This window comes from Dermacentor albipictus, chromosome 6, assembly GCF_038994185.2.
Source record: "Dermacentor albipictus isolate Rhodes 1998 colony chromosome 6, USDA_Dalb.pri_finalv2, whole genome shotgun sequence".
Taxonomy (NCBI): Eukaryota; Metazoa; Arthropoda; class Arachnida; order Ixodida; family Ixodidae; genus Dermacentor; species Dermacentor albipictus.
Genome location: NC_091826.1, coordinates 105,907,127 through 105,927,997, shown reverse-complemented (window position 1 = coordinate 105,927,997; position 20,871 = coordinate 105,907,127). Strand labels below are relative to the sequence as shown.

Sequence of the window (20,871 nt, the reverse complement as noted above, 5' to 3'; positions counted from 1 at the left end):
CTTGCTTTTTCGCTAACATCTTCACAACCCCAGGCGCGGCGAGCAAGCCTCAAGATATCCCAAAAAGTTACCACATAAATTACAATACTTTTTCTGGTCACAGAATGCGTCACGAACTTTTACCAGTAAGATTCAGTACACGCGAAACTGCGGCACACAGCCGAGCTGCTTTTCGCTAACTGCGTCAATAAGCCGGGCGTGGCAACCGTGCTTCTAAACTACCCCAAATATAACGACGTTAGTTACAATAATGTTGGGGGCCACAGAATGCGCGAAAACTTGTCTGTCTTAGGCGCTACGACGTAGAACACGCATTATGTACACGCGCAAATGCGTCACACGGCCGAGCCGGTTTTCGCTTAACAGCTGCGTCAATAAGCCTGGCGTGGCAAGCGTGCCCAAAAACTACCGAAATAAGTTACAGTAATGTTGGGGCTCATAGAAAGCGTCGCAAACATCTCCCAGGACGAGGCATTAACTCAAGTTAACTGCGCAAGGACGGCGGAGCTGTTTTTCGCTAACTGCGCCACTCGAACTAAGCCTAAATGCTTAAAATGGGCCGCACACTGTCAAACACAATTTCTCACCTTGCCGTAGTCCAGTAGTGCAGTGGTGCCGTGTGGAAATGCAGACGATACGCACGAGCAGCATAGAGAAGGCCGGGAGCCCAATAAAATGGGCTATATCCAAAACAGAAGGGTCGCCGAGCACGCGAGCTTCGCACGTACGACCAGCCTCGCTCACTCCTGCGGCTTGTCTGGCGCATGACGTATGCGCGCGTCTGGCGTGCCGCTAGCTTGTTGCTAGGCAACGCAACAAAAAGTTGCAAAATACAAGTTCATTTACACGCAAAACTTTTTGACTTTTAGTGGGAATGAATAAAAAAAATAAGACGTTGTCTGGAAGTTTATTTCACATTCTTTTTTTTCTGATGCTCGCGTCAACTAACGGATGTTGTTGAAACTAGGCGTGACGTGTTTCCTGTTGCCAGTTTTTGAAGAGTGTCCCCTCTTGTTGAATTTCTTTCTCTATGGCGCCCCTGTGACTGCAGCGTCGCCCCACTCGGGGCGCGTTGTGCAGCTTCACTATAACTGAGGTATAGTTGAGGCAACGCCACCTATCTTCCACCGTGGGCAACGCTCATGAGAGCCAACGCCACCAGACGCCACCAGACGAACAGGTTATAAAAGCGCCATCTACGGCCGTCGGTCGAACGAAAGTGGGCGCAAGCTGCTCCCATAGAAGCCGGATATCTGTGCAGGTCTGGAGTTCCAGTAGGTCGTGTACCGGCTTCACCCTTGCAGCTTGCAGTCTGTGAGATGCCAGTTATAAACGGACGCTTCAAACCGTGCTGCTGATTGACGTGATGTGTCATCGAGTTATTGCGATTGGACGATGAGTCATAGCAGTGAGAAAATGTCTTTGAAAGCAGGTGGTGTAATCTAAAGTGTGCAAAAAGCTGTGAAATCAGAAGTATTGCAGTGACGCTACGATGCTTGAGCATCGCGTTGATTGTGGCATTGTGTCACGAGCCGCGTTCAAAGCGTCTCAAAGGGAGCGACGGCTTCAGAGCATCCAGCTGAACCGTCGCCAGGATCTCGAACCTTTCCACCGTGCGGGAGTCAACTGCCTGTCGCTGGATCCCGTTGAGGGCCGATTGTAAGCTTGCTTTGATCTTTCCATACCTTCCCAGAAGTGTGCTTAATAAAATTGGACAAATGTGGGCTATGTACTTCAGCGCTGGCGTCAATATGTTTTCGGCTTTACCCTTCCTGGCAGCTGTAGTAGCGGTGTTTTGTAGCATTTGGTTGCCGACAACATACGAGTCATGCGTCATCAACATCCTATTTTATCCCCAATGTAGGACAAAGCCCTCTCACAGTGATCTCTGATTAGGCCTGTCTAGCGTCAGCAACCGCCATCCTACGCTTACCAATCGCCCGATCTTCTCATGAATATTCGGTGCCCATCATCTGCATTTTTCTTTACTTGGCACTCACTTAGTTACTGCCACCAGTTTGCTAATCTGTACGGCCGTCTTATGTCTCTTATTGTTACGCCTATCACGCCCATATATTTAATTTTCTCAAGTTTCTTTATTGCCCTCCAAGTTTTCACCAAATGTGTTTGTAGTACTGGCAGAGTGCTCTGGTGAACTAGAATGAACGAGGAGCAAAGCTTTTGGTTCATTTGAAGGCTCATTGAAAACCATTTCGCTTGGAAATGTTCGTGAAGTGATGTCCTTTAATATGCCAAAAACTCCACACTTTTTAGGAAACGTGTTGCAGGGAATTTCGAATAGCTGTGTTTACCATGAAATCCTAAATCATTGCCACCTGCTCTTTGAGTGTAGTTCCTTATAAGAAGGGTGTCCAATGTCTCGCCCTAAGAGAAGGAATCATTGGCAAGCCAAACGTGAAGAATTAGTGACAGCACCACGCTATCACTACAAGCAGTGCGAGGTTGAGACAATAGGTTAAACTTAAACTGAGGCTCAATTATGCGGTTTCACGAAATGTTGGCTGTTCATATGGCTGGACTTAAAGCAGTTGGAAGTTTTAGACTAAGGCTGCTATTGTGGATGGTGTCAGATTCTGCCATTTTGGTGTTTTGAGCCAATAAGAAAAGGAGCAGCCTGCCAATCGGAGCTTACAAAGTGGTAAATTTTACAATATGACAGCACTTGGCAGTGTCCAGAACAAAACCTTACAAGAGGCAGCCTGGGAAGATCACTTGTCTCGGCATCCACACTGCATCGATTTTGATTGGTTTGTTGCATATAAAACGAGTTCACTGTAAGAAGCATATTTTTAATTTAGGCCTTAAATAAACAAGAAGAATGCTTGAAAATTGCTAAATAAATTTAAAAATCAAGTATCACGTTCACGACTCTCTAGCTCAGCAATGAATTAGGATACCATGATTCTGTAAACTGGACCCAGTAACACATGTAAACTAGACAAAATTGATGTGTTGCACACCGTTGTGAAATATAGCACCAATTTGTGAGTGGGACTTTTTCAAAACCCTCGTAAACATTTTAACAATTTTATGTAAGCTGTAAACTTGCATATCAAATTCGCCCACTTTAGCTGCTCTAACGGATGCAGGTTACAGAATTAAAAATCTGTGCTATTTTTTTGCAGCGTTATGGACTTCTTTTCTTTTTTTTCTGCAAACTTGCAGATTTTAGGCAATATCTGTTAAAATTACTATGTCCTTAACTAAAATCCTGCTTTGCAGAGTCGCCATAATGTTAACTTTCTCTCTGAAATGCAACAAATTTCATTAAAATTTGTCCGGCAGTTGTCTCATCAAAGCATTTCTGCATTGTACATGCATTTGAATTGGGAAATCGAAGTTGGCCCCGAGATAAAGCTTTGTCTTAAGGAATGGAGTCGGCTTGCATTTACTTTCGTGCATAAGCCGTTTGGGGTCCAAGCAAAGAACTAAGCAAGGTGCGGTGTCTGGTGTACGTAAGCCACATCCAAAATTCTCTGCTTACATTTCTGTGCTGCCCAGATAAGAAAAAGTTGATGGTGTTCAAATTTGCATACGCAGCCTCCTTTCGGGTGGTGCTGATGGGGGCCTCTGCATCCACGACCTGTACTCTGATCTCGGCAAAACAAAGCGTACAAGCAAGGCCATCTGCAAACTAACCAAGTGAGTGACTCTGACCACCCTGTTATTCCATAATCTCCCTATCCTGTTTCATGGAAGGGCGATAGGTATTTGTTTGAATGGATGTGTTTTGAATGGCTATCCGTCACAGTTGCCCGGTGGCTATGGTCATTGTGCTGCTGAGCACGAGGGCTGTGGGTTCAATTTCCACCCATGGCGGTCGCATTGCGGGGGGGGGGGGGGGGGGGCAAAATGCGAAAACGCCCACATACTTATATTTAGGTGCCCTTTAAAGAACCACGGGTGGTCAAACTCAATCTGGCAGTATTGGCACTTTGCATCAATGCTCTCAACGTGGTCCCAAGTCACAGTGTCTGCCAGTAGGAGTGCAATGGAAATGCAGCTGCATACTTTGATTTAGGTCCAAATAGCTCTAGGTGGTCAAGATTTTGTCTGGAGCTGTCCACTGTGACATTTCCTACGGCATTGGTGGTGTATCTTTGGGCTGTGAATCTCGTCAGCGATATTGCTTTTCGCACTTGTGCTGTCCCACTCCCAGCTCATTTCTTTGAATCAATGCATTGCTTCTGAAACGCCCCGCGCAGGCACGAGGCACACATCTTCTCGGTCTCGTCGGTGCCCTGGTACCCATGCGACACCGGCCTCTTCACATCTTCAGGCATGGACAGCACCCTTCGGATCTGGGACACCAATTCGATGCAGCAGGCCGACTCCGTGCGCCTCGGTGAACCCATCTTCTGCCACCATGTTGAAACGGCACAACCTAACATTTTCGCTGGTGAGTCCCACTTTGAAAGATGAACACTAGAATAGACGGCCAGGCATAATGAAAGGAGGAGATGAGGGATGGCTCATCACCAATTTGCCGTTTTACCCACTTCGGGGCACTGAATTTCTTCGGGGCACTAAATTGGCAGGCCAAGCTGGTTGCCGCTGTGCCTACACAGCAAGCCCTAGGAGCTAACATCTGTCACCAGGGTCGCTCCACAGTTAATACAAGATTCAATTCGTTTGAGGATGTTGTGGCACATTGTTTCTTGTACCTGTGAAACAAACAAACAAGCAAAAACGCTCATAGTGGTTACTCCAACTGCATGCTTTTATGCATATATAAGCTGCACCATTGTTCAAGACTCACAGATGAATAAAAATGTAACTTATAGTTCAGAAAATTCAGTAATTAGGCTGAGAATCATGCTTAACAATAGACAGCTTTTGCACAATTAACTCTTAAGCTGACTTCCCTGACAAGCTGCACAGCTTGTCAGGGAAGGGCCCCTCACCTGGTCTGGCCATGTTGAGCTGACAAGTGCCGTGTATACAATCCTAGTGATCGTGTCTGCTAAGTATTACATCACTACGCACCACAGAAAGAGCTGAAATTTTAAACTGAATGCCGTTTTCCCTTGTCCTCGTGAGCGCCACGCTCCAAGCCGAAGGGTTGACATATATGTGCAAGTGTTCCTACATACATGTGCCTGTGCTGTGACGTCGCTCTTGGTGTCTCGTGACTACAAGAATTATTCAAGGCAACATCGGTTATTTGTGTAATATGTTGCTAGTAGACGAATTAAATCTTAGAGAAATAATAAAACACACAAACCAAATGTCTGCGTGTATGTGTTTTACTTTGCACCACAGCAAGAGAGATGTACTTCTGTTTCATCTGCTTATTGCCACGTTGCGTAGTCGCAGACACTTACACTGAAACTGTCTTTTTCAACCGTGTTTCAGCGTAAAATCGTGCTCTGTGATATGCTTGTGTCTGCCTCAGCATTCGTGCAGCACTGACTGTGCTGCACAGCAAAAAAGTGAGGAAAAAAAAGTGAAGCGGGCCTGTGATGTATATGCCATACAATCCTCGAGCTCTGATATGGGAAAACGCAGGGAAGGAATTTCGCTTGTGGAGGCTAGACGGGGCAAGTGGAGCGAGTGCCTCTCTCGGCAGTGATGCTCGCCTCCTGAAATCATGTGTTCATAGCACTGAAATTTTTATCCCGGCTATTAATGAACCAATTTGAAAAAATCTTACTGCAGAATCATCGCCGGTGACCTGCGGCTCCAAAAGAAGTAGCTTGGCAGTGTTGGGACCCCCCAGGGCTCAGTCATCTCGCCATTGCTTTTCAACCTTGTAATGATAGGGCTGGCCGAGCGCCTCTCACGAGTCGCGCAGGTCTGACACACCATCTATGCCGACGACATAACGCTCTGGGTCCCAGGAGGAAGCGACGGACACATCGAGAATACATTGCAAGAGGCGGTTCACGCTATCGAGGAGCAGCTGGACGGGTCTGGTTTCGTCTGCTCCCCAAGCAAGTCTGAGCTGTTGGTGATTTCTCTGAAAAGGACAGCTAGGAAGACGAAAGGCAACGAACCTGCGAGAGAGCAAGACACAATAAAGATCAAGACGAGCGGTGGTCACATCATCCCGGCTTTCGAGAAGATCCGAGTGCTGGGGATGCTGATTGAGCGCAAACGAGTCAACGGCGAGGCGGTCAACCGTCTGGCGGCTAAAGTCACCACGGCCATCCGCCTCATTAAGAGGGTGTCGCACAGAACAGCAGGCATGAAGGAAGAAAGCCTCACCCGGCTAATGGAATCCTTCGGTATAAGCCACATTACATACGTTGCTGCTTTCCGCAACTGGAGGCAGTGCGAACGAAATAAGATCAATGCGCTCATACACAAAGCGTACAAGGCTGCACTCGGACTTCTCGACTGCACAAGCACCGACAAGTTCCTGGCCTTGGGAGTGCATAACACACTGGAGGAAATCGCCGAGGCGCAGAGGACCGCTCAGCTCGCGTGGCTATCAGAAACAAGAACGGGCAGACAAGTCCTGCATGACCTAGGCCTGGGACCAAAGGAAATGGGACCCGAAAATACAGAGGTGCCTGTACCGGACGCAATTAGTAGACGGCTACGGGTATGTCTGGTGTCAAGAAATATGAACCCTGAGTTCCACAAAGAGCGGCGGGCGGCGAGGGCCAAGGCGCTCATCGATCTCCATGCCAAAGACAGGGGTGCCGTGTTTGAGGACGCGGCAGAGTATCCACATGACAGAAAGGCATTCGCTGCTGCAGTCGTCGAGGCATCGACCGGTGCAACGAGAACAGCGGCGAGTGTGCGGCCTCGAGGGGCGCATCAAGCCGAGGAGGTGGCCATTGCTTTGGCCATCGCCGACCCCGAGTGCACGACTGTGCTCTGTGATTCTAGGACGGCAGTGAAAAATTACGCCAGAGCAAGGGTGTGTGGTGAAGCCGCGCGTGTGTTGCGTGTGGGCGATCTCGCGAGTGAAAGTCGGTGTGTGGTGATAAAGTGGTTTCCGGCCCACATGGGCAGTGATGTGTCGGATCGCGGCAACGCTAACCACAACGAGACGGTGAACGCGGCGGCGCGAGGACTAACCAACCGTGCCGCTGCTACTACAGCCGACCCGTTGTGGTGGTGGGAAACCAAGGACAAAATGACTTCCTACAATGAAATTGTGAAATGGTACCGACTAGAGCGAAGGACTATGCCGCCACCTCATCCGGGCTTGACCCGTAAGAGGCGGTTTTATACAGACAACTTCAAACGGGGTCGTTATTCACCCCGGTGCTGATGAGGCACGTATGTCCAAGTGTTTATGAAAGTGATCTGTGTTGTGTGTGCCGAAAGGAAAGAGCCACTGCAGCTCGCATCCTTTGGGATTGTGCTAAGAATCCGCATGAAGCTGCAACGATAACAACGATCCCGCCGCAACGAGGTCCTATGACCAAGACGTCCAAACCCAGGCCGTCCAGCAGATCTCGGCGGCCCTCGAAAGGCAACGACCGAGCGAAACCGGAGGGAGGCTGCCACCCCAAAAGAGGGGCCGGCGCGGTCGACCAAAGGGAATAGTGCGGCCGAAGTAGAGGCGCCACACGCCGCGAAGACGTCATGGCCGCGTCACGGTAACGCCTCCCTAACAGGGAAAGGCTAACTGTTCTGCAGGCGTTCACAACAAAGTTTCGTCACTCACTCACTGCAGAATGCTCCTGAGAGGACCTGTAACGACTTCCAGCGTATTACCAAAATTTGATACGTGCACCAGCGAGGCCCACTCTCTTATGTTCTCTTATGTTCAGTGCAATTCTGTATAGCTGAACTTTCAGCTAGACGAGCAGATTTCCAAAGGCTCCTTATGTTTGCATTTAAGGCAGTCTACTGTACATGAGGCAGTGGGGCAGACAAAAATAAAAAGTGGGAGAGGTCATAATACTTTTTATGATCAATAGTTTGCAGTAATGTCTTATGCACAACCATGCAATGCCTGTGCATAGTTCTGCATATTCCAGTAATCTATCCATGATACAATATTTCTTGCACACATGAGCAGGAAGTTGTTTGGCACTTTTATTCTTGGTCTTTTGAGTCTTGAGTTGCATGTTTTCAGGACGTCGAAGCGGTTTGTTGCAGTGTCATCTATGTCTTTATCTGTATGAAGTGCACTGCCTGCTGTGAGTTTAGATTTCTCTTGTTCATCACATTTCATTTAGGTTGTGCTTGTTAAATGTGATTCAGCATCTTTAGCAGACTGATTAGTGCTCTCGTTTCTTCTCTCTTCTCTTCCCATTCGTACAATTTTTTTTGTTTTTCTTTCCTCTGCCATTACGATCATCCCCTCCTTTTTGAGGCAGGCAGGTGGCATGCCCTACTGAAAGTAGTTGCCAGCCTGTTTCGAATTCTTTTCTGCGTGTTTTTTGCTCATCTTTTGTTCTTCTGTGACTAAACTTGCAGTCATTGGTTTGATGAAAGAAGCGTGCAAATGGTCCCGCTTTTTTTCAGTGGGATACAAGAAGCCCTGGATTGTGCTGGCTGACATGCGAACGGGCAGCTTGTGCCAACAGCTTCGGGGCCACGCGGGAAGTGTGCTTGCAGTTCGCTGGAGTCCTCATACGCCGGGACTCTTGGCCTCTGGATCCCGAGATGGTTCAGTAAGCTCATCCACTTCCCATTCGGCACTTGTCCCATCGCTAGCATTGTGGCAAGAAGGCCCTTTTTAACTTGGGATTTCTTGTAAAATCACGTACAATAATCCCTCGTTATAATCAAATCGTTTTACTCGAAATATTGCTCTATTTGAAAATTTTCATGTTTCCGACCCAAACTCATGCATTTTAAGCCTCATTACTCGAAGTGCACAAAACGTTTGACCCGCTTAGAGCGAAGTGGCGAGCAAAGGCATCGCCGTCGCAGCAGCGACTTTTTTGCCCATGCACTGCTAATTAATACCACCAACGAATTAGTCTCATGCAGCCACAGAACACGCCACAAAAGTACCAAACCACGATCGATGATTGCCTAGTAACGGGTACCAGGCGAGTGCCGAGTGCTCCCTGCTATTCACTGCTGAGCAAACTGAAGTTGTCAAATTGCATGGTGCACTGCGCCCGAACCGTTAATCTCAGAACTGGAACTGAGGTGAAACAGCGCGAAAAAGACGAGGACACAAGTTAATCTCGGTTGCAGTCGCATCGCTGGGGTCCCCTGTGATAGAATCCACGCAGAAATAAAGTTTTCGTGACGCTTTGTGAGGCCAGAAAACTGAAAGCGGATGCCGAAAAGTGGCCAAAAGACCACGGGCAGACTTGCGCCATATGGGGTGCGCTCGATGAGCAATGTTTTACCACGCTAAAAGCACTTATGGCACTGAAACGTGCCGAAAAGCACAATAGAAGTGTCTCTCTGATTGTAAGTGTCATGTTGAACGTAAGGAGCTACGCTAACAAACCGGGAGGACGACTTTCGTGAAGTCGGTATACGAATTTGCTTGCCGTTCGCCATAATCGGCCTGAATCTCAATAAAACACCGCCCCTAGCTTCGTCGCACTTTTGACACTGCAAATAGACCGATAACTTGCAAAACACACGAAAAATCCAAATGTCATCAGCGGCAAGTCAGGCTGTCAACATGGCGAGTCAATGCAAGCTGGTGTTTCCCCAGCGATTTTCTCGAGCCGGTCATGCACGATTTTCCTAGACATTTGTCAATGGTGCGAACGCGACAGCGTGCGAACACCAACACTTGAACCGTAGAATTAGCACAGTGTCGTCGACAGCAGTGCGCTGAAAAGCTCTTGTTTTGAAAACTTCACAGCCCAAAACCTCGGGAAAAAATTGCCTAGTGATCATGTGAAGCCCCTACTGCAAAACTGTTCAAGTTTTCACAATCGCACTGTGTACCCACAGTGAGCGGCTAATCATTCTTTGAGCACAAGCACAACCTCAGACTGGAGCCACGGCATTTGCGGTGCTTTCCAGCACGATACTCTCGTAGTCTTCCGTTACCTCAGCACCCGCCCCATAAAAGCAGCCACTGCCTTCCCCTCCTCATTTGCTCTCCAGTCTGCAAGCCATTCGGACGCCAATCACTCGTTTCACTCGCCTTCATGTCAACTCCTCGCCTCCTTGCTGCCAGTTTCGATGTCGCTGCACCTCGAAAGCTGCCCTCTTCGTGCCTGCCCTCCCGAGCACAATCTTCCACCCACGTGTGCTCTTCCGTAATTCCTGCTTCTTGGTCTCCACAACTCCAATCACCTCTCTTCCACTACACGTGAAGCCGATGACAAGCTCGCCATTGCAATCGTCGCCATCACCAGTGCACACTGATGAGGAAAGCGAGATGCCCTGATGTCATTTCGAAGCTTCTGCATCGCCCGCCGTGTTCAGTCACTTTGTCGCCGACGGTGCGTGTGTTTCGATCCGTGCTGCAGGCCGTGTGTTTGTGTGCTATTTGGAGTGCTTCGTTAGGCGTACCTCACATCTGCTTTTGTGGTCTACAGTAATAAATGGCTCTGTCAGTCTCCGGGCGAAAGCGTCTGACTTTGGAGCAGAAATTTCTGCTGATAAAAGAAGTGGAAAAAGATGGCCGACAGAAAACTGACATCGCTAAGGAATTTGGATTACCGCCGTCTACTTTATCAACTCTATTGAAAAACAAGGAAGCTGCACTGGATGGCTTTGAAAAGAGATTCTAGGCGAAGAGAAAGAGTAACCGCGATTGAAAATACACTGAAGTGGAAGGTGCACTTCTGCAGTGGCTGAAGAACACCAGAAGTGCAAATCTCCCTGTACATGGACCTGCACTTACTGCAAAAGCCAAAGCTCTCGCCCTCCAAATGGGCCATAAAGATTTAAAGTGCAGCCATGGCTAGCTGGAGCGGTTCAAGAAATGACATGGCGTGACCTCGAAGTCAATCGTTGGCGAAAGCGCAGCCGTGAACCGTGACACTGTAGACGTATGGCGCCAACATGGCTCCAAGCTCTACTGGAAGACAAAGACATCCACAAACTAGATGAGGCTGATTTTTTCTATAGGACGCTACTGAATCGCACATTCACTACGGCTGGTGGATCCTCATCCGGAGGAAAACAGAGGAAGAAGCGTGTCACGGTGCTGTTTGGTGCCAATGCAACAGGCCAGGACAAGCTTCCCTGGGGAAGGCAGAGAACCCGTGGTGCTTCCAAAATGCGACTATTCCAAAGGAATGCATCTACAGAAGTAACAAGCGAGCATGGTTGACTGCTACTATTTTTGAAGACTACGTGTGAGTTCTGGATAGATGGTTCGACGCAATGAATTGGCAAGTGCTTTTCATAATTCACAACTGTCTGAGCCACGGGAAGATCGACAACCTCAAGACGTTCGACGTGGAATTTTTGCCTGCAAACACAACCGTGGTATTGCAACTGATGGATCAAGGCCTCATTGAGACCACCCAGAAGCTGTACCACAAGGCTCCTTTACAGCATATGCTCACAGCATATGATGCCAGCAAGAGGTACAACATTGATTTGCTTGGTGTGATCCATTTGCTGAACTTTTCATGGAAAGAACTCGCACCTTCGAAGGTCGCCAACTGCTTTGCGCACGCCGGCTTTTCGCGCGCCATCGTCAGCGACCCTGACGATGACCAGCCTGACGATGACCGGACTTTCAGCGATCTGTACGAGGCTGTTCATAAAATTGCTGGTGAAGAGGTAGAAGGTGACTTCGAGACATTTGCATTGGTTGATGCTGCTGCTCCCATGGTTGCTCTAGCGACGGAAGGGGGGCTACTAATTGACACTGTTGGGGGCCCTGACGAGGACCAAGGACCGGCGGATGAAGAGCCACGTGAAGTGCCAACTATGGCACAGAGGTGGTAGTACCTACACCTGCTGTGAAATAAGGTTGACTGCTTGGGTGGCAACCACGGCTTCGTGCTACACTTGGTCAAATTAAAGCCCCCGCATCCACGCTCCACCGGCGCTTCCTTAAGTAGCGACAACCTTTGTTGTGCACCGCCTTTTCCCCTCACACCAAATCCGGTTCCGGTATTTCCGGTTCCGGCGTTTCCGCTTCCTGGAGTTGCGCTGCTGGAATTTCCGCTTTGACTGCTGTTAGACGATGGTGAGACGCCCGCGCGTGCTTAGCAGAGCTGAAGCAGTTACCATAAGAAGAATGCAAAGGGGACAAGCTGTTGTATTCCGCTGAAGTAGTTGTTCGCGGTCACTGTTTTCCAAATGCATGAGAAACGGCAGTGGTCTCCAAGCACCCAGGCACTACATTCCACTGTACGTTGTCGCTCGTGCCACAACCGGTCGCAGATTGACGCGAAGCAGCGAACACGAGCAGATCGCTCGTTACAATAGGCGGTGGCTCTTGGATGGAATCGCATTCAATTTCAACCGCAGCTGGTGCGATGAAAGCCTCTCCAGCGACGTGAAAGTAAACAACGCTAAAAAAACAAAAACGGCACTTCCACTCGGAACAGGAAGCTGCAGCTACGTAAGTTCCGCTTGGCGCCGGAAGCTAAGGGGGTGAGTGGGAGAGGAGCGTGGAGGAGGAGGGCAAGTTGGCGGTACGTAACCTGGTCGGGGGAAACGTGTATGGTGGGGCTTTAGGTCAAATTAGAGCAGGGGTTGCTCATGCCCTGTAAGAACATGAAACAGCCAAATCTCACTGCCTTTTTTTGCGCTTCAATAAAGTTTTGCTACTCTGAATACATTGTATTATGACTTCCTCACAGTTATGGTGCAGTTAAAGCTCGACTGCTTTAGCTTTTCTCAAGTGGTCACTTATATCGAATTACTGCTTATAACGAATTTTTTCGCTGTTCCGCTGAATTCGTTGTACCGAGGAATTACTGTAAACAGATAGCCCAGTTCTCTTGGTTACAAGAAGTGTGTTGCTAAACGAGGAAGCTGTTGTTTGTCTGAATATAGCACGAAGCTAAAAGAAACATGCACACATTTTTTATAGCCTAGTCAGGGTGCACACAGGCCCTTGAAACCTTTGAAAATCTTTGAAATTGAAAAGTAACCCGCCGTGGTTGCTCAGTGGCTATGGTGTTGGGCTGCTGAGCACGAGGTCGCGGGATCGAATCCCGGCCACGGCGGCCGCATTTCGATGGGGGCGAAATGCGAAAACACCCGTGTGCTTAGATTTAGGTGCACGTTAAAGAACCCCAGGTGGTCAAAATTTCCGGAGTCCTCCACTACAGCGTGCCTCATAATCAGAAAGTGTTTTTGGCACGTAAAACCCCAAATATTATTATTATTATTAAATTGAAAAGTACATTTTCCTTACAGTTGTGCCAATTGTGCCAGAGTGGATATATTTTTTAAACTGCGAGACACCCATACATGTTTCCTTTGCAACTTTGTGCTAACTGACCAATAATTCTGACTCGACAGGGATTACCTGAAAGTTCAAATAATCGGGAGTCCAAAATGTTGGATTTGCCAGTAAATGCGGTAAGTGAATTTATTCAAGTGGCCAAAAAGAAAGAACAGATCAACCAAGTGTTGATGCTAAAACAGACAAGTTCGACGTGCCTGGTGGTTCAGATGATTCAATGAAGATTATATCTCCTTCTGACCTTTTCGCACTAATTTCCTATCTTATTCGTATTGTATTTCACATGCCATCATGTCGACTTCACCTTCTTTAGTGTCAACACTTGGTTGACGCTTTCTTAGTTTTGACTAAGAGGCTAGGTGGGCCAGTATTAAAGACTGCTCAGACTATGGTTGAATCTGCTTAATTTTCGGCTATATTGGTATTAATTACACCTGTGCGATTAATTTTCCTTAACCTGCGACGAATTCTCGCTTTTTGTGGGCACCGCCGAAGCCACCTTCCAAATGTCATTGCCTCGCGTGAGCTGCACTTAGTCCAAGCAAACTCACTTCACTGCCCAAAAGTGTGCCGTATAGTGGCTTTGCCTCAACATGTCTATATGTGCGGTAGCGCACCATTTACAGGGGTATCAGTCCCGAGAATGAACTAGAGGGATGCTGCGAGTGTCGCTCGCGTGACGTCAGGGCACGGACTCGCGCCTGTCGTCTGCTGCAGTTTGGGTGGTGTCCAGGTGCCTTCTGCAGTGTTTTCGTTTGTTTGCTCTCATTCCCTCTGCTTGTATACTTGTGGCGGTCGTCTCAAAATGCTTTTAAAACATCTCTGTTTGAAAATATTTTTTCAAGGAGCTTATTTCTTAGATGACGATACAGTTCTCAAAGGCAACGCTACAGTGCCAGCCAAAAGAGCGCAGACCAGCCCATTGCATGTTTTTCATGAGTGGATTGACAACCGCAAAAACATAGCATATAAGAATCCAACTATGATACCATACCTGCCGCGGTGCGGCAAGTATGTCAGAAACGCTGACTATATATGTCTTCTGCAAGTCACCTTGATTTTAATCCGCTAAAACATGTTTGCTCATGACGAGTAGTTCAGGATACAAAATCGAATTTTTGCATTTCTTCAGAGAAATGCTTGGCAGTAACACAAGGACTTGACTAACACTACAGTTTAGGTTCTACCAGCACCACTTGCTTTTTAACTCCTTCTCAAAATTGGGTGGTTCTTCACGTATTTTAAGTGGCGGCAATTTGAAGTAAATCTAATTAAGGCTTACAGCTGTTTGCAGAATACGAAAAGGAATATATATTTCCTATATATATTCAATATATATTCCCTTTTCTGTGCTACATATTCAAGTCACTTGAGCAATTTGCTGGCGTTTGTTACTTGAGGAATATGCATGACAAAACTGTTTGGCAAACTGACAGAGGCTCCTCAGCCTAAATTTTTCAGTGAAGTATGCCTTATAGGCTGTATGGCTGCAGCCAGAAAGAAACCGAAGCGTCATTCACTAGTAGTATAGGACAAATTGAAGATATCATAATTTGCCAGTGGAGGGTCAAAAATCAAGTGAAATATGTAAGGCTTGTGGTGCCTTCCATATGAAGATTCGCGAGGTTCTCCTTTATGTACTGACAAAGCGAATGGTTCTCCATTTGTATAAGTAAACAACGCTGGATCATGACATGTTGAGGCACAAGGTGCTTGACTTTTCCTTTTCTAGGCAGCCTAAGCTGCGCTGTAGTACCTCGAGAGTACTTTGGGAATTGCGATTGGCACTGTAAAAAAAACTGCTTCGTGGTTTCAATTCAAAGTTGTAGTGAACTGATGGGTTTTGCAAACAATGCATGCCTCACCATGATGACAGTCGGTTGCTACCGTTGTGTGAGGGGTGTGCCGTACTTATGATAAAGCCTACTGAGGGCCATGGAACGTTTCATCATTTGTAATTGATTGGCTCTCGATCTCGGCCACAAAACTTTTCTTTCAGGTGATTGCTACTAAGGTATTTGTGAATTAACTATGTATGTAAACACTCTACGTATGACATGCCACCATGTTAGAAGCCATGAGCAATTCATTATGGGGGGCCTGTTTCATAAAGTGGTGAAAGTAGCAGCTAACATTTTCATATAAAATGCGTGCCTAACTCTTTCTTTTACGCATTAATAAAGTGGCCATATTTTAGTAGAATAACTCACCAGAGTAATAAGAATCACGATGACAGCTTCACTAGGCAGTGTCTTTCTTACACGGATGACATGTTGACACCAAATACCAAGATTTTTCTTCCATGTAAAATGCAAAGTCTCTTTTAACTAAGTACTAAGGAAATGTTAAGTACTAAAGAAATTCTTTTTATGCAAAATTTATGGACAGACATGGTGCATATGTGCATTGCAACACCAGTAGACCTTTTCAAGGCTAGATAGCTTGCGATATCCAAGCCGCAAATTTTCTCGACTCACGCGCTTTTGGCAGCAGAAAGAAGCTAACAGATCCTTCACTAAGTACAGCTCGAGCCACCCATACAGGCCCCCATACATAAAGGGAACGAACGTGCACGACAGTCGAGTGAGCCGAAGCGGGCAGCGTCCTGGTCGTGACGTCACTTGCGAGAGGGCACCACTTCGAATTCTCGCCACTAATGTGCAGTCTGGTTAATCTTCGCCTAATTATGCCTGCACCAATAATTTTACCCGCTCTGAAACTAATTCTCATTCCTTGTCTGGTTGAGACCGACATTTTGATATCTGTTGTGAACCGCGACGACGCTCTGGAGGCACGAAAGGGCAACTTTTTTTTTCTGGAAGTGATTACAAGATACCCACATACACCAAACCTGTGCGAAGTCAGCTATAGAGATCTTGTCTTCGAAAGTGTGTCGTATCTTCAGATGATCACGAAACCTTAACTTTCGTGAGATTTCGCATGACTAGCGCCACAAGTATTGGCGTCTACAAGCAATGGCATTTTCAGCACTGTGCCATGCACGCTGTTTTATAACTGAGCTAAAATGCTGTTGCCCATCAATGCATCCACTGTCAATCACGCGAAGTATCACAAAAATGAACATATTTTTGACAGCAAGCGTTTTAAAATGCATCCCATGCTTGTGAACATGCTTGTCAACATATAAGCTTGTATCTCCACCATTGTCATGCTGTTAGTATAGACAGACAAAGGTACAGTCACTCCATGCACCAAATCTTCATCCCCTGGCAGTATAACAGAAGTTGGCCGTGCTGCTAAACGATTGCAGGATTTGCAACAGCCCTTGCCTAACACTTCCTTTGCTTAATCGCTGCTCTTGTCAGGGCACACATCGAGGGTGGAGTTGGCACTACTTTAAACTGCCTGAAGAGGTTGCCTGGTACCGTCTTGTTATTTAATATGTAAATGAACAAGTGCTGGACATGTGGAACTTGCACCCTCCCACAGCAAACCACAAACATAGCTTTTACATGCTTTTACATTTTGTTACTTGCGTGCAATTTTCATTGTGTGAAAAACTAGACGATTACAGTAAGCCAGCAAGGAAAACAGAGCTCAAGAAGTCACTTTTTCGTTGCATTGAAAACTGGACTTGAGCATAATGTTTGGTGTCCATTATATCTTTATTTATTTTCATTTTATTCATTGATTCTACATTCGCCGCAAGAGCATTATTGTAGAGGGGTACATTAAAGAAGTATACATAAATTTATGCATGCTATATGTGCTGTAAGGCCTATGTTGTGTATGAAATCAAACAGTCTTTTGTGGTATATATTGTCATGTGCCGAGCGATCATAGTTTGTCATGGCAGTCTAGCGGTAGCCAGCTTGCAAACTTTGACAAGTCCATACTGAGTGGTGGACATTTGCTTCTGTAACTGGAATGAATAGTATGGACACGTTGCACCCAGTGGAAAGTGTGGCCAGTAAGTACAAGTGATTGCCAGTGGATCACTCTAACATTTAGCCTCCTAACTTCAGCTTCTCTGCCCTAGTAAGATGACAGGGAAGGAAGCAGACATGCGGTTCTCCTTCAAAATTTTTTCAGTGGTGGACGTCATGCTAAAGGGGGTAGAGGGGGGGCTACGCATGAAACTAAGCTTTTTTTTCCCCCCGATGATGCTGTTACACCATCTTGAATTGTGCATTCACTGATTTTACATTTTCTATGCAGTACCGAAACTAACATGAGTCAATGGTGCATCACATCACAATCACCGAACTTAGCTAGGACAAAAATATGCACAGCTCACCGCCGTCAAATAATGCATGAAGTACGTACTAGCAGTTCAAATCTGCCTCAGCCAATAGGACCACTTTTTTAGTTTGTTTACTTGTATTTTGCTTCTATTGCTTTTATTTTTGCACTGCAAATACAACGCTGTGGCTCTCTGAGGCTCTGATTCCTCCTCTTTATGACGGTTCTGAAATAGTGGCGCTGCATCAACGGAAAGCTGTATGCTCCATTGTGCGATGGTACCTCTCGACGCTTGATTCGTTACCTGATTTTGTCAACCGCACACTAGAAAAGTGTGATTTTCTCAAAGTCTACATCACTTTTCTTTCTGTTTCCCACATGATAAAACAACACTCGAGGATTGCAAAAAAAATTGACCTAATCAATCATTCTAATTGCCGAGTATTCCTTCAATAGGTGGGCGGTAAACCCGGAGCAGTGGGTGGCATTTCCCCCACTGCCCTCCTTGGGGAGAACCTTGACAGTGGGATAAGAGCGTATATGTCTTGGTGGGGGAAATTTTCATGGTTGTGGAGTACTATGAGGGCAAGCCACTAGTACAGAAGTGCCTTACTCGAATGTAGACTTAAATACATCAGCGCCACGTTGAAAATGGCTTGGTGCATAATGCAGTATGTGTTGACATGGCAGTTACTTTTCTGCCAATATGAGAGATGTCAGGGAAATCTCGTGACAACAGAGAATATCTGGGACAGAGGCAGGGAATTCTCGCACAAGCTGCTGTCATTGCACTTGCAGGTGAAGCTCTGGGATGTGAGGTGCGCCCGAAGCTCCCTGGCGACCCTGCAGGGTCACAAAGGGGGCACCACGGCCATGACCTTCCTGCCCGATGGCTTGCAGCTCCTGACCATGGGCCGGGACAGTCGGGTCAAACTGTGGGATGTGGCGAGCCACACAATGAGCCAGGTGCACTCGGGACTTGCCTGCTGCAAGTGAGCCTAAGAACTTGCCAGTCTTCTGTGCTTTGAACAGTGCGAAGACACGGCTGTTCAAAAACAGCCCATGCTTACATGCAGAAACACTTGTCTTGTGTGTTGCCTGTTTTTTGCAGGGCCATTCTCTCCTGCTGCTTGTAATGTGAACCTTAGCCAACTAGCCAAGCAGCATGCCTTGTTGCCAATACTTCCTTATGATTAATCATATTTTGCGATTGTCATCATGGTCCTTTTTTTCTTTCCTGTGTATTGTCACCTTGGCACCTAAATGTGGTCAGCAGCTTAACTTCTGAATATATGTAAATATATTTTTATATTTTATGTGTGTGAATATTAAAAAGCTTCTATTAACAAATCTAGTGTACTATTTGATTCAGTCTTCTAATAGAATAGTCACTATTTATAAATGTGAATAGTTTTCTAATATTGCAAATTAAACATAAAATTGGAACCGGAGTATACAGTAGAACGCCGTTGACACATTTTTCAAGGGACCGTGAAAGAAAAACATAACATCCAGGAAAACAACTGTGAGAAAGGCCACCAATCACCACAGCTATGTCAGAAACAGCTCAGAATGGCTGCCCTCACAGTTAATAGATGTACCAGCACTCATACTGTGACCAAGGATGGTGTGTGCGTGCGTGTATAATTAATGGACATGTACCATGTTTTGCGACAGTGGCCCCTTTGAACTCTTAATATGCTTGACTGCAATATTTTGCTTATATTTCACGACATAACACGGCCCATTGCAGCAAAGCTGACTTAAGAGCACCAGCGATTACGCTAGGCATATAAGACCCTTACTAGCTCTAAAATAAATGAAGTATAACGCTGCACTTGGTTGATCTGGCCCAGTGTACGGGGTTCCCAGTAGACTTTAACTGATGTACCCTTCGCTTCGAATGCTTCGCCAACTGCTCTGTGTACATGTGCTGCACCTGGCTTGTGCAACTTTGGTCACTTACGGCAAACTTTGGTCACGTACTGCAAACTGGTTGCTTACTGCAGTGTGCTGGTCGCTTGTTTCAATGCACCAGTCACTTGTCGCAATGTAACAGCAGGCTGCACTGCTAAGCTTATGTGACTGCCATATTCATACGCAACATAAGATGCAGGAACATTACAGACTGACGACCTATCAAGGGGAGCATAATATACGTGGAAGTCAATGGTGCTAAGGTCAGGACCGCAAAAATGCCACATAGTAGCTGGGAAAACGCAGCGCTAGGAACATATCGACAGGGTTCCGCTGTAGTAAATTTCATCCCTGCAGGCATAGTATAGACATAAAACATGAAAACTTATGTAGTGGAGCACGCTCCGTCTCTTACAGAACCATACTTTATCAGCTGTATAGCAATCATTCACACTGTCTGAAGAGTTCTGCGCATGCTAAGAAATTGCCTTGTTTTTAAGACTCCATTTGGGCTTGAAACCACGCTTCATAATGTTCTATGTACTAAAGGCATAAGCTTTCTAGTGTTAAGAATACTAGGATTTGAACATTGTTCTGTATAAATTGTGGAAATGGCTGTTCACTGTTCAAGCTGGTGCCACAGAGTCAGTCTTACAGTATTCACATCCGGTATTCTTTCTTCAACCCTCTCAATACTGATCCGGTCTTGACCTTTCTGTACTGCAGATGCTGGCTTAGATGACATATTGTACACTTTGTTGCTTGACCCTCGCCCCTTTTTTCAGTTCACCCACGCAGATGTCTGCAACTCGGGAGGTGGCACTCCTTCCACTCGGCCACTGCCTGCTGATCATGGACTTGGTACGAAAACAGCCCCTGCGGGCACTAAGTGGGGCTCACTTTCGACAGGCCAACTGCGTGCTGCTCAGCAGTGACACCCTGGAGGCATTTAGTGGTGCAAATGACCGCACAATCCTGTGGTGGACGTCGTGTGGCGACCGGGAGCATGCCCTGGATGCCTATCAAGGTGGCATGCCAGACTCGTGGAGTGATGAAGGCGAACCTTTCTGAGACATGTTTGCATTTGGAAGAGTTGTTACAGGCAGTGACATATTGGTATATTTTGTATATTTTGTATGTATTTTGTATGTGCATGTTGTATATTTGTACGGTATTTGTACTGGTATTTGTACTGGTATTGTTGTACTGGTACTAGTACGTAATTGTTTTGCTGGTAGGAACAATGTTGAATCCAATAGAAAATGCGAGCCAGTGGTACAGCGACACGTCGCGTACCCAGGAGGAAGTTTCCCCGACGCGTTGTTGCTCGGCGATGGAGAACTTGGTTTCCACGCGTCCGCTGGACCTGGGCTTCTTCGTCGAGTACCTGATTTTCCCCAGGCTGGCAGACCTCGCCATCTCGCCAGTCTGGTACCTGGTTTCTCCCAGGCTGGCGGACCTCG

The 20,871-nt window shown here is 46.8% G+C and overlaps 1 protein-coding gene across 1 annotated transcript; it reads left to right on the top strand.

Annotated features, from left to right (window-relative positions):
- The first annotated feature begins 1,338 nt into the window (after positions 1 to 1,338).
- Positions 1,339 to 20,513, top strand: LOC135905018 (DNA excision repair protein ERCC-8-like). The gene is made up of 6 exons (XM_070521035.1): positions 1,339 to 1,659; positions 3,562 to 3,663; positions 4,227 to 4,420; positions 8,452 to 8,600; positions 18,290 to 18,483; positions 20,194 to 20,513. Exons 1-6 carry the CDS (start codon positions 1,493 to 1,495, stop codon positions 20,477 to 20,479), a joined length of 1,092 nt encoding a protein of 363 aa, XP_070377136.1. The 5' UTR covers positions 1,339 to 1,492; the 3' UTR covers positions 20,480 to 20,513.
- Positions 20,514 to 20,871: the final 358 nt, after the last annotated feature.

Bases quoted from the DNA above. Each gene is read 5' to 3' on its own strand.
- LOC135905018 (XM_070521035.1), top strand. From the start codon at position 1,493: ATGCTTGAGCATCGCGTTGATTGTGGCATTGTGTCACGAGCCGCGTTC. The intron at 1,660-3,561 runs GTAAGCTTGCTT...TTGCATACGCAG, and splicing joins GATCCCGTTGAGGGCCGATT to CCTCCTTTCGGGTGGTGCTG. The intron at 4,421-8,451 runs GTGAGTCCCACT...GCTTTTTTTCAG, and splicing joins ACAACCTAACATTTTCGCTG to TGGGATACAAGAAGCCCTGG.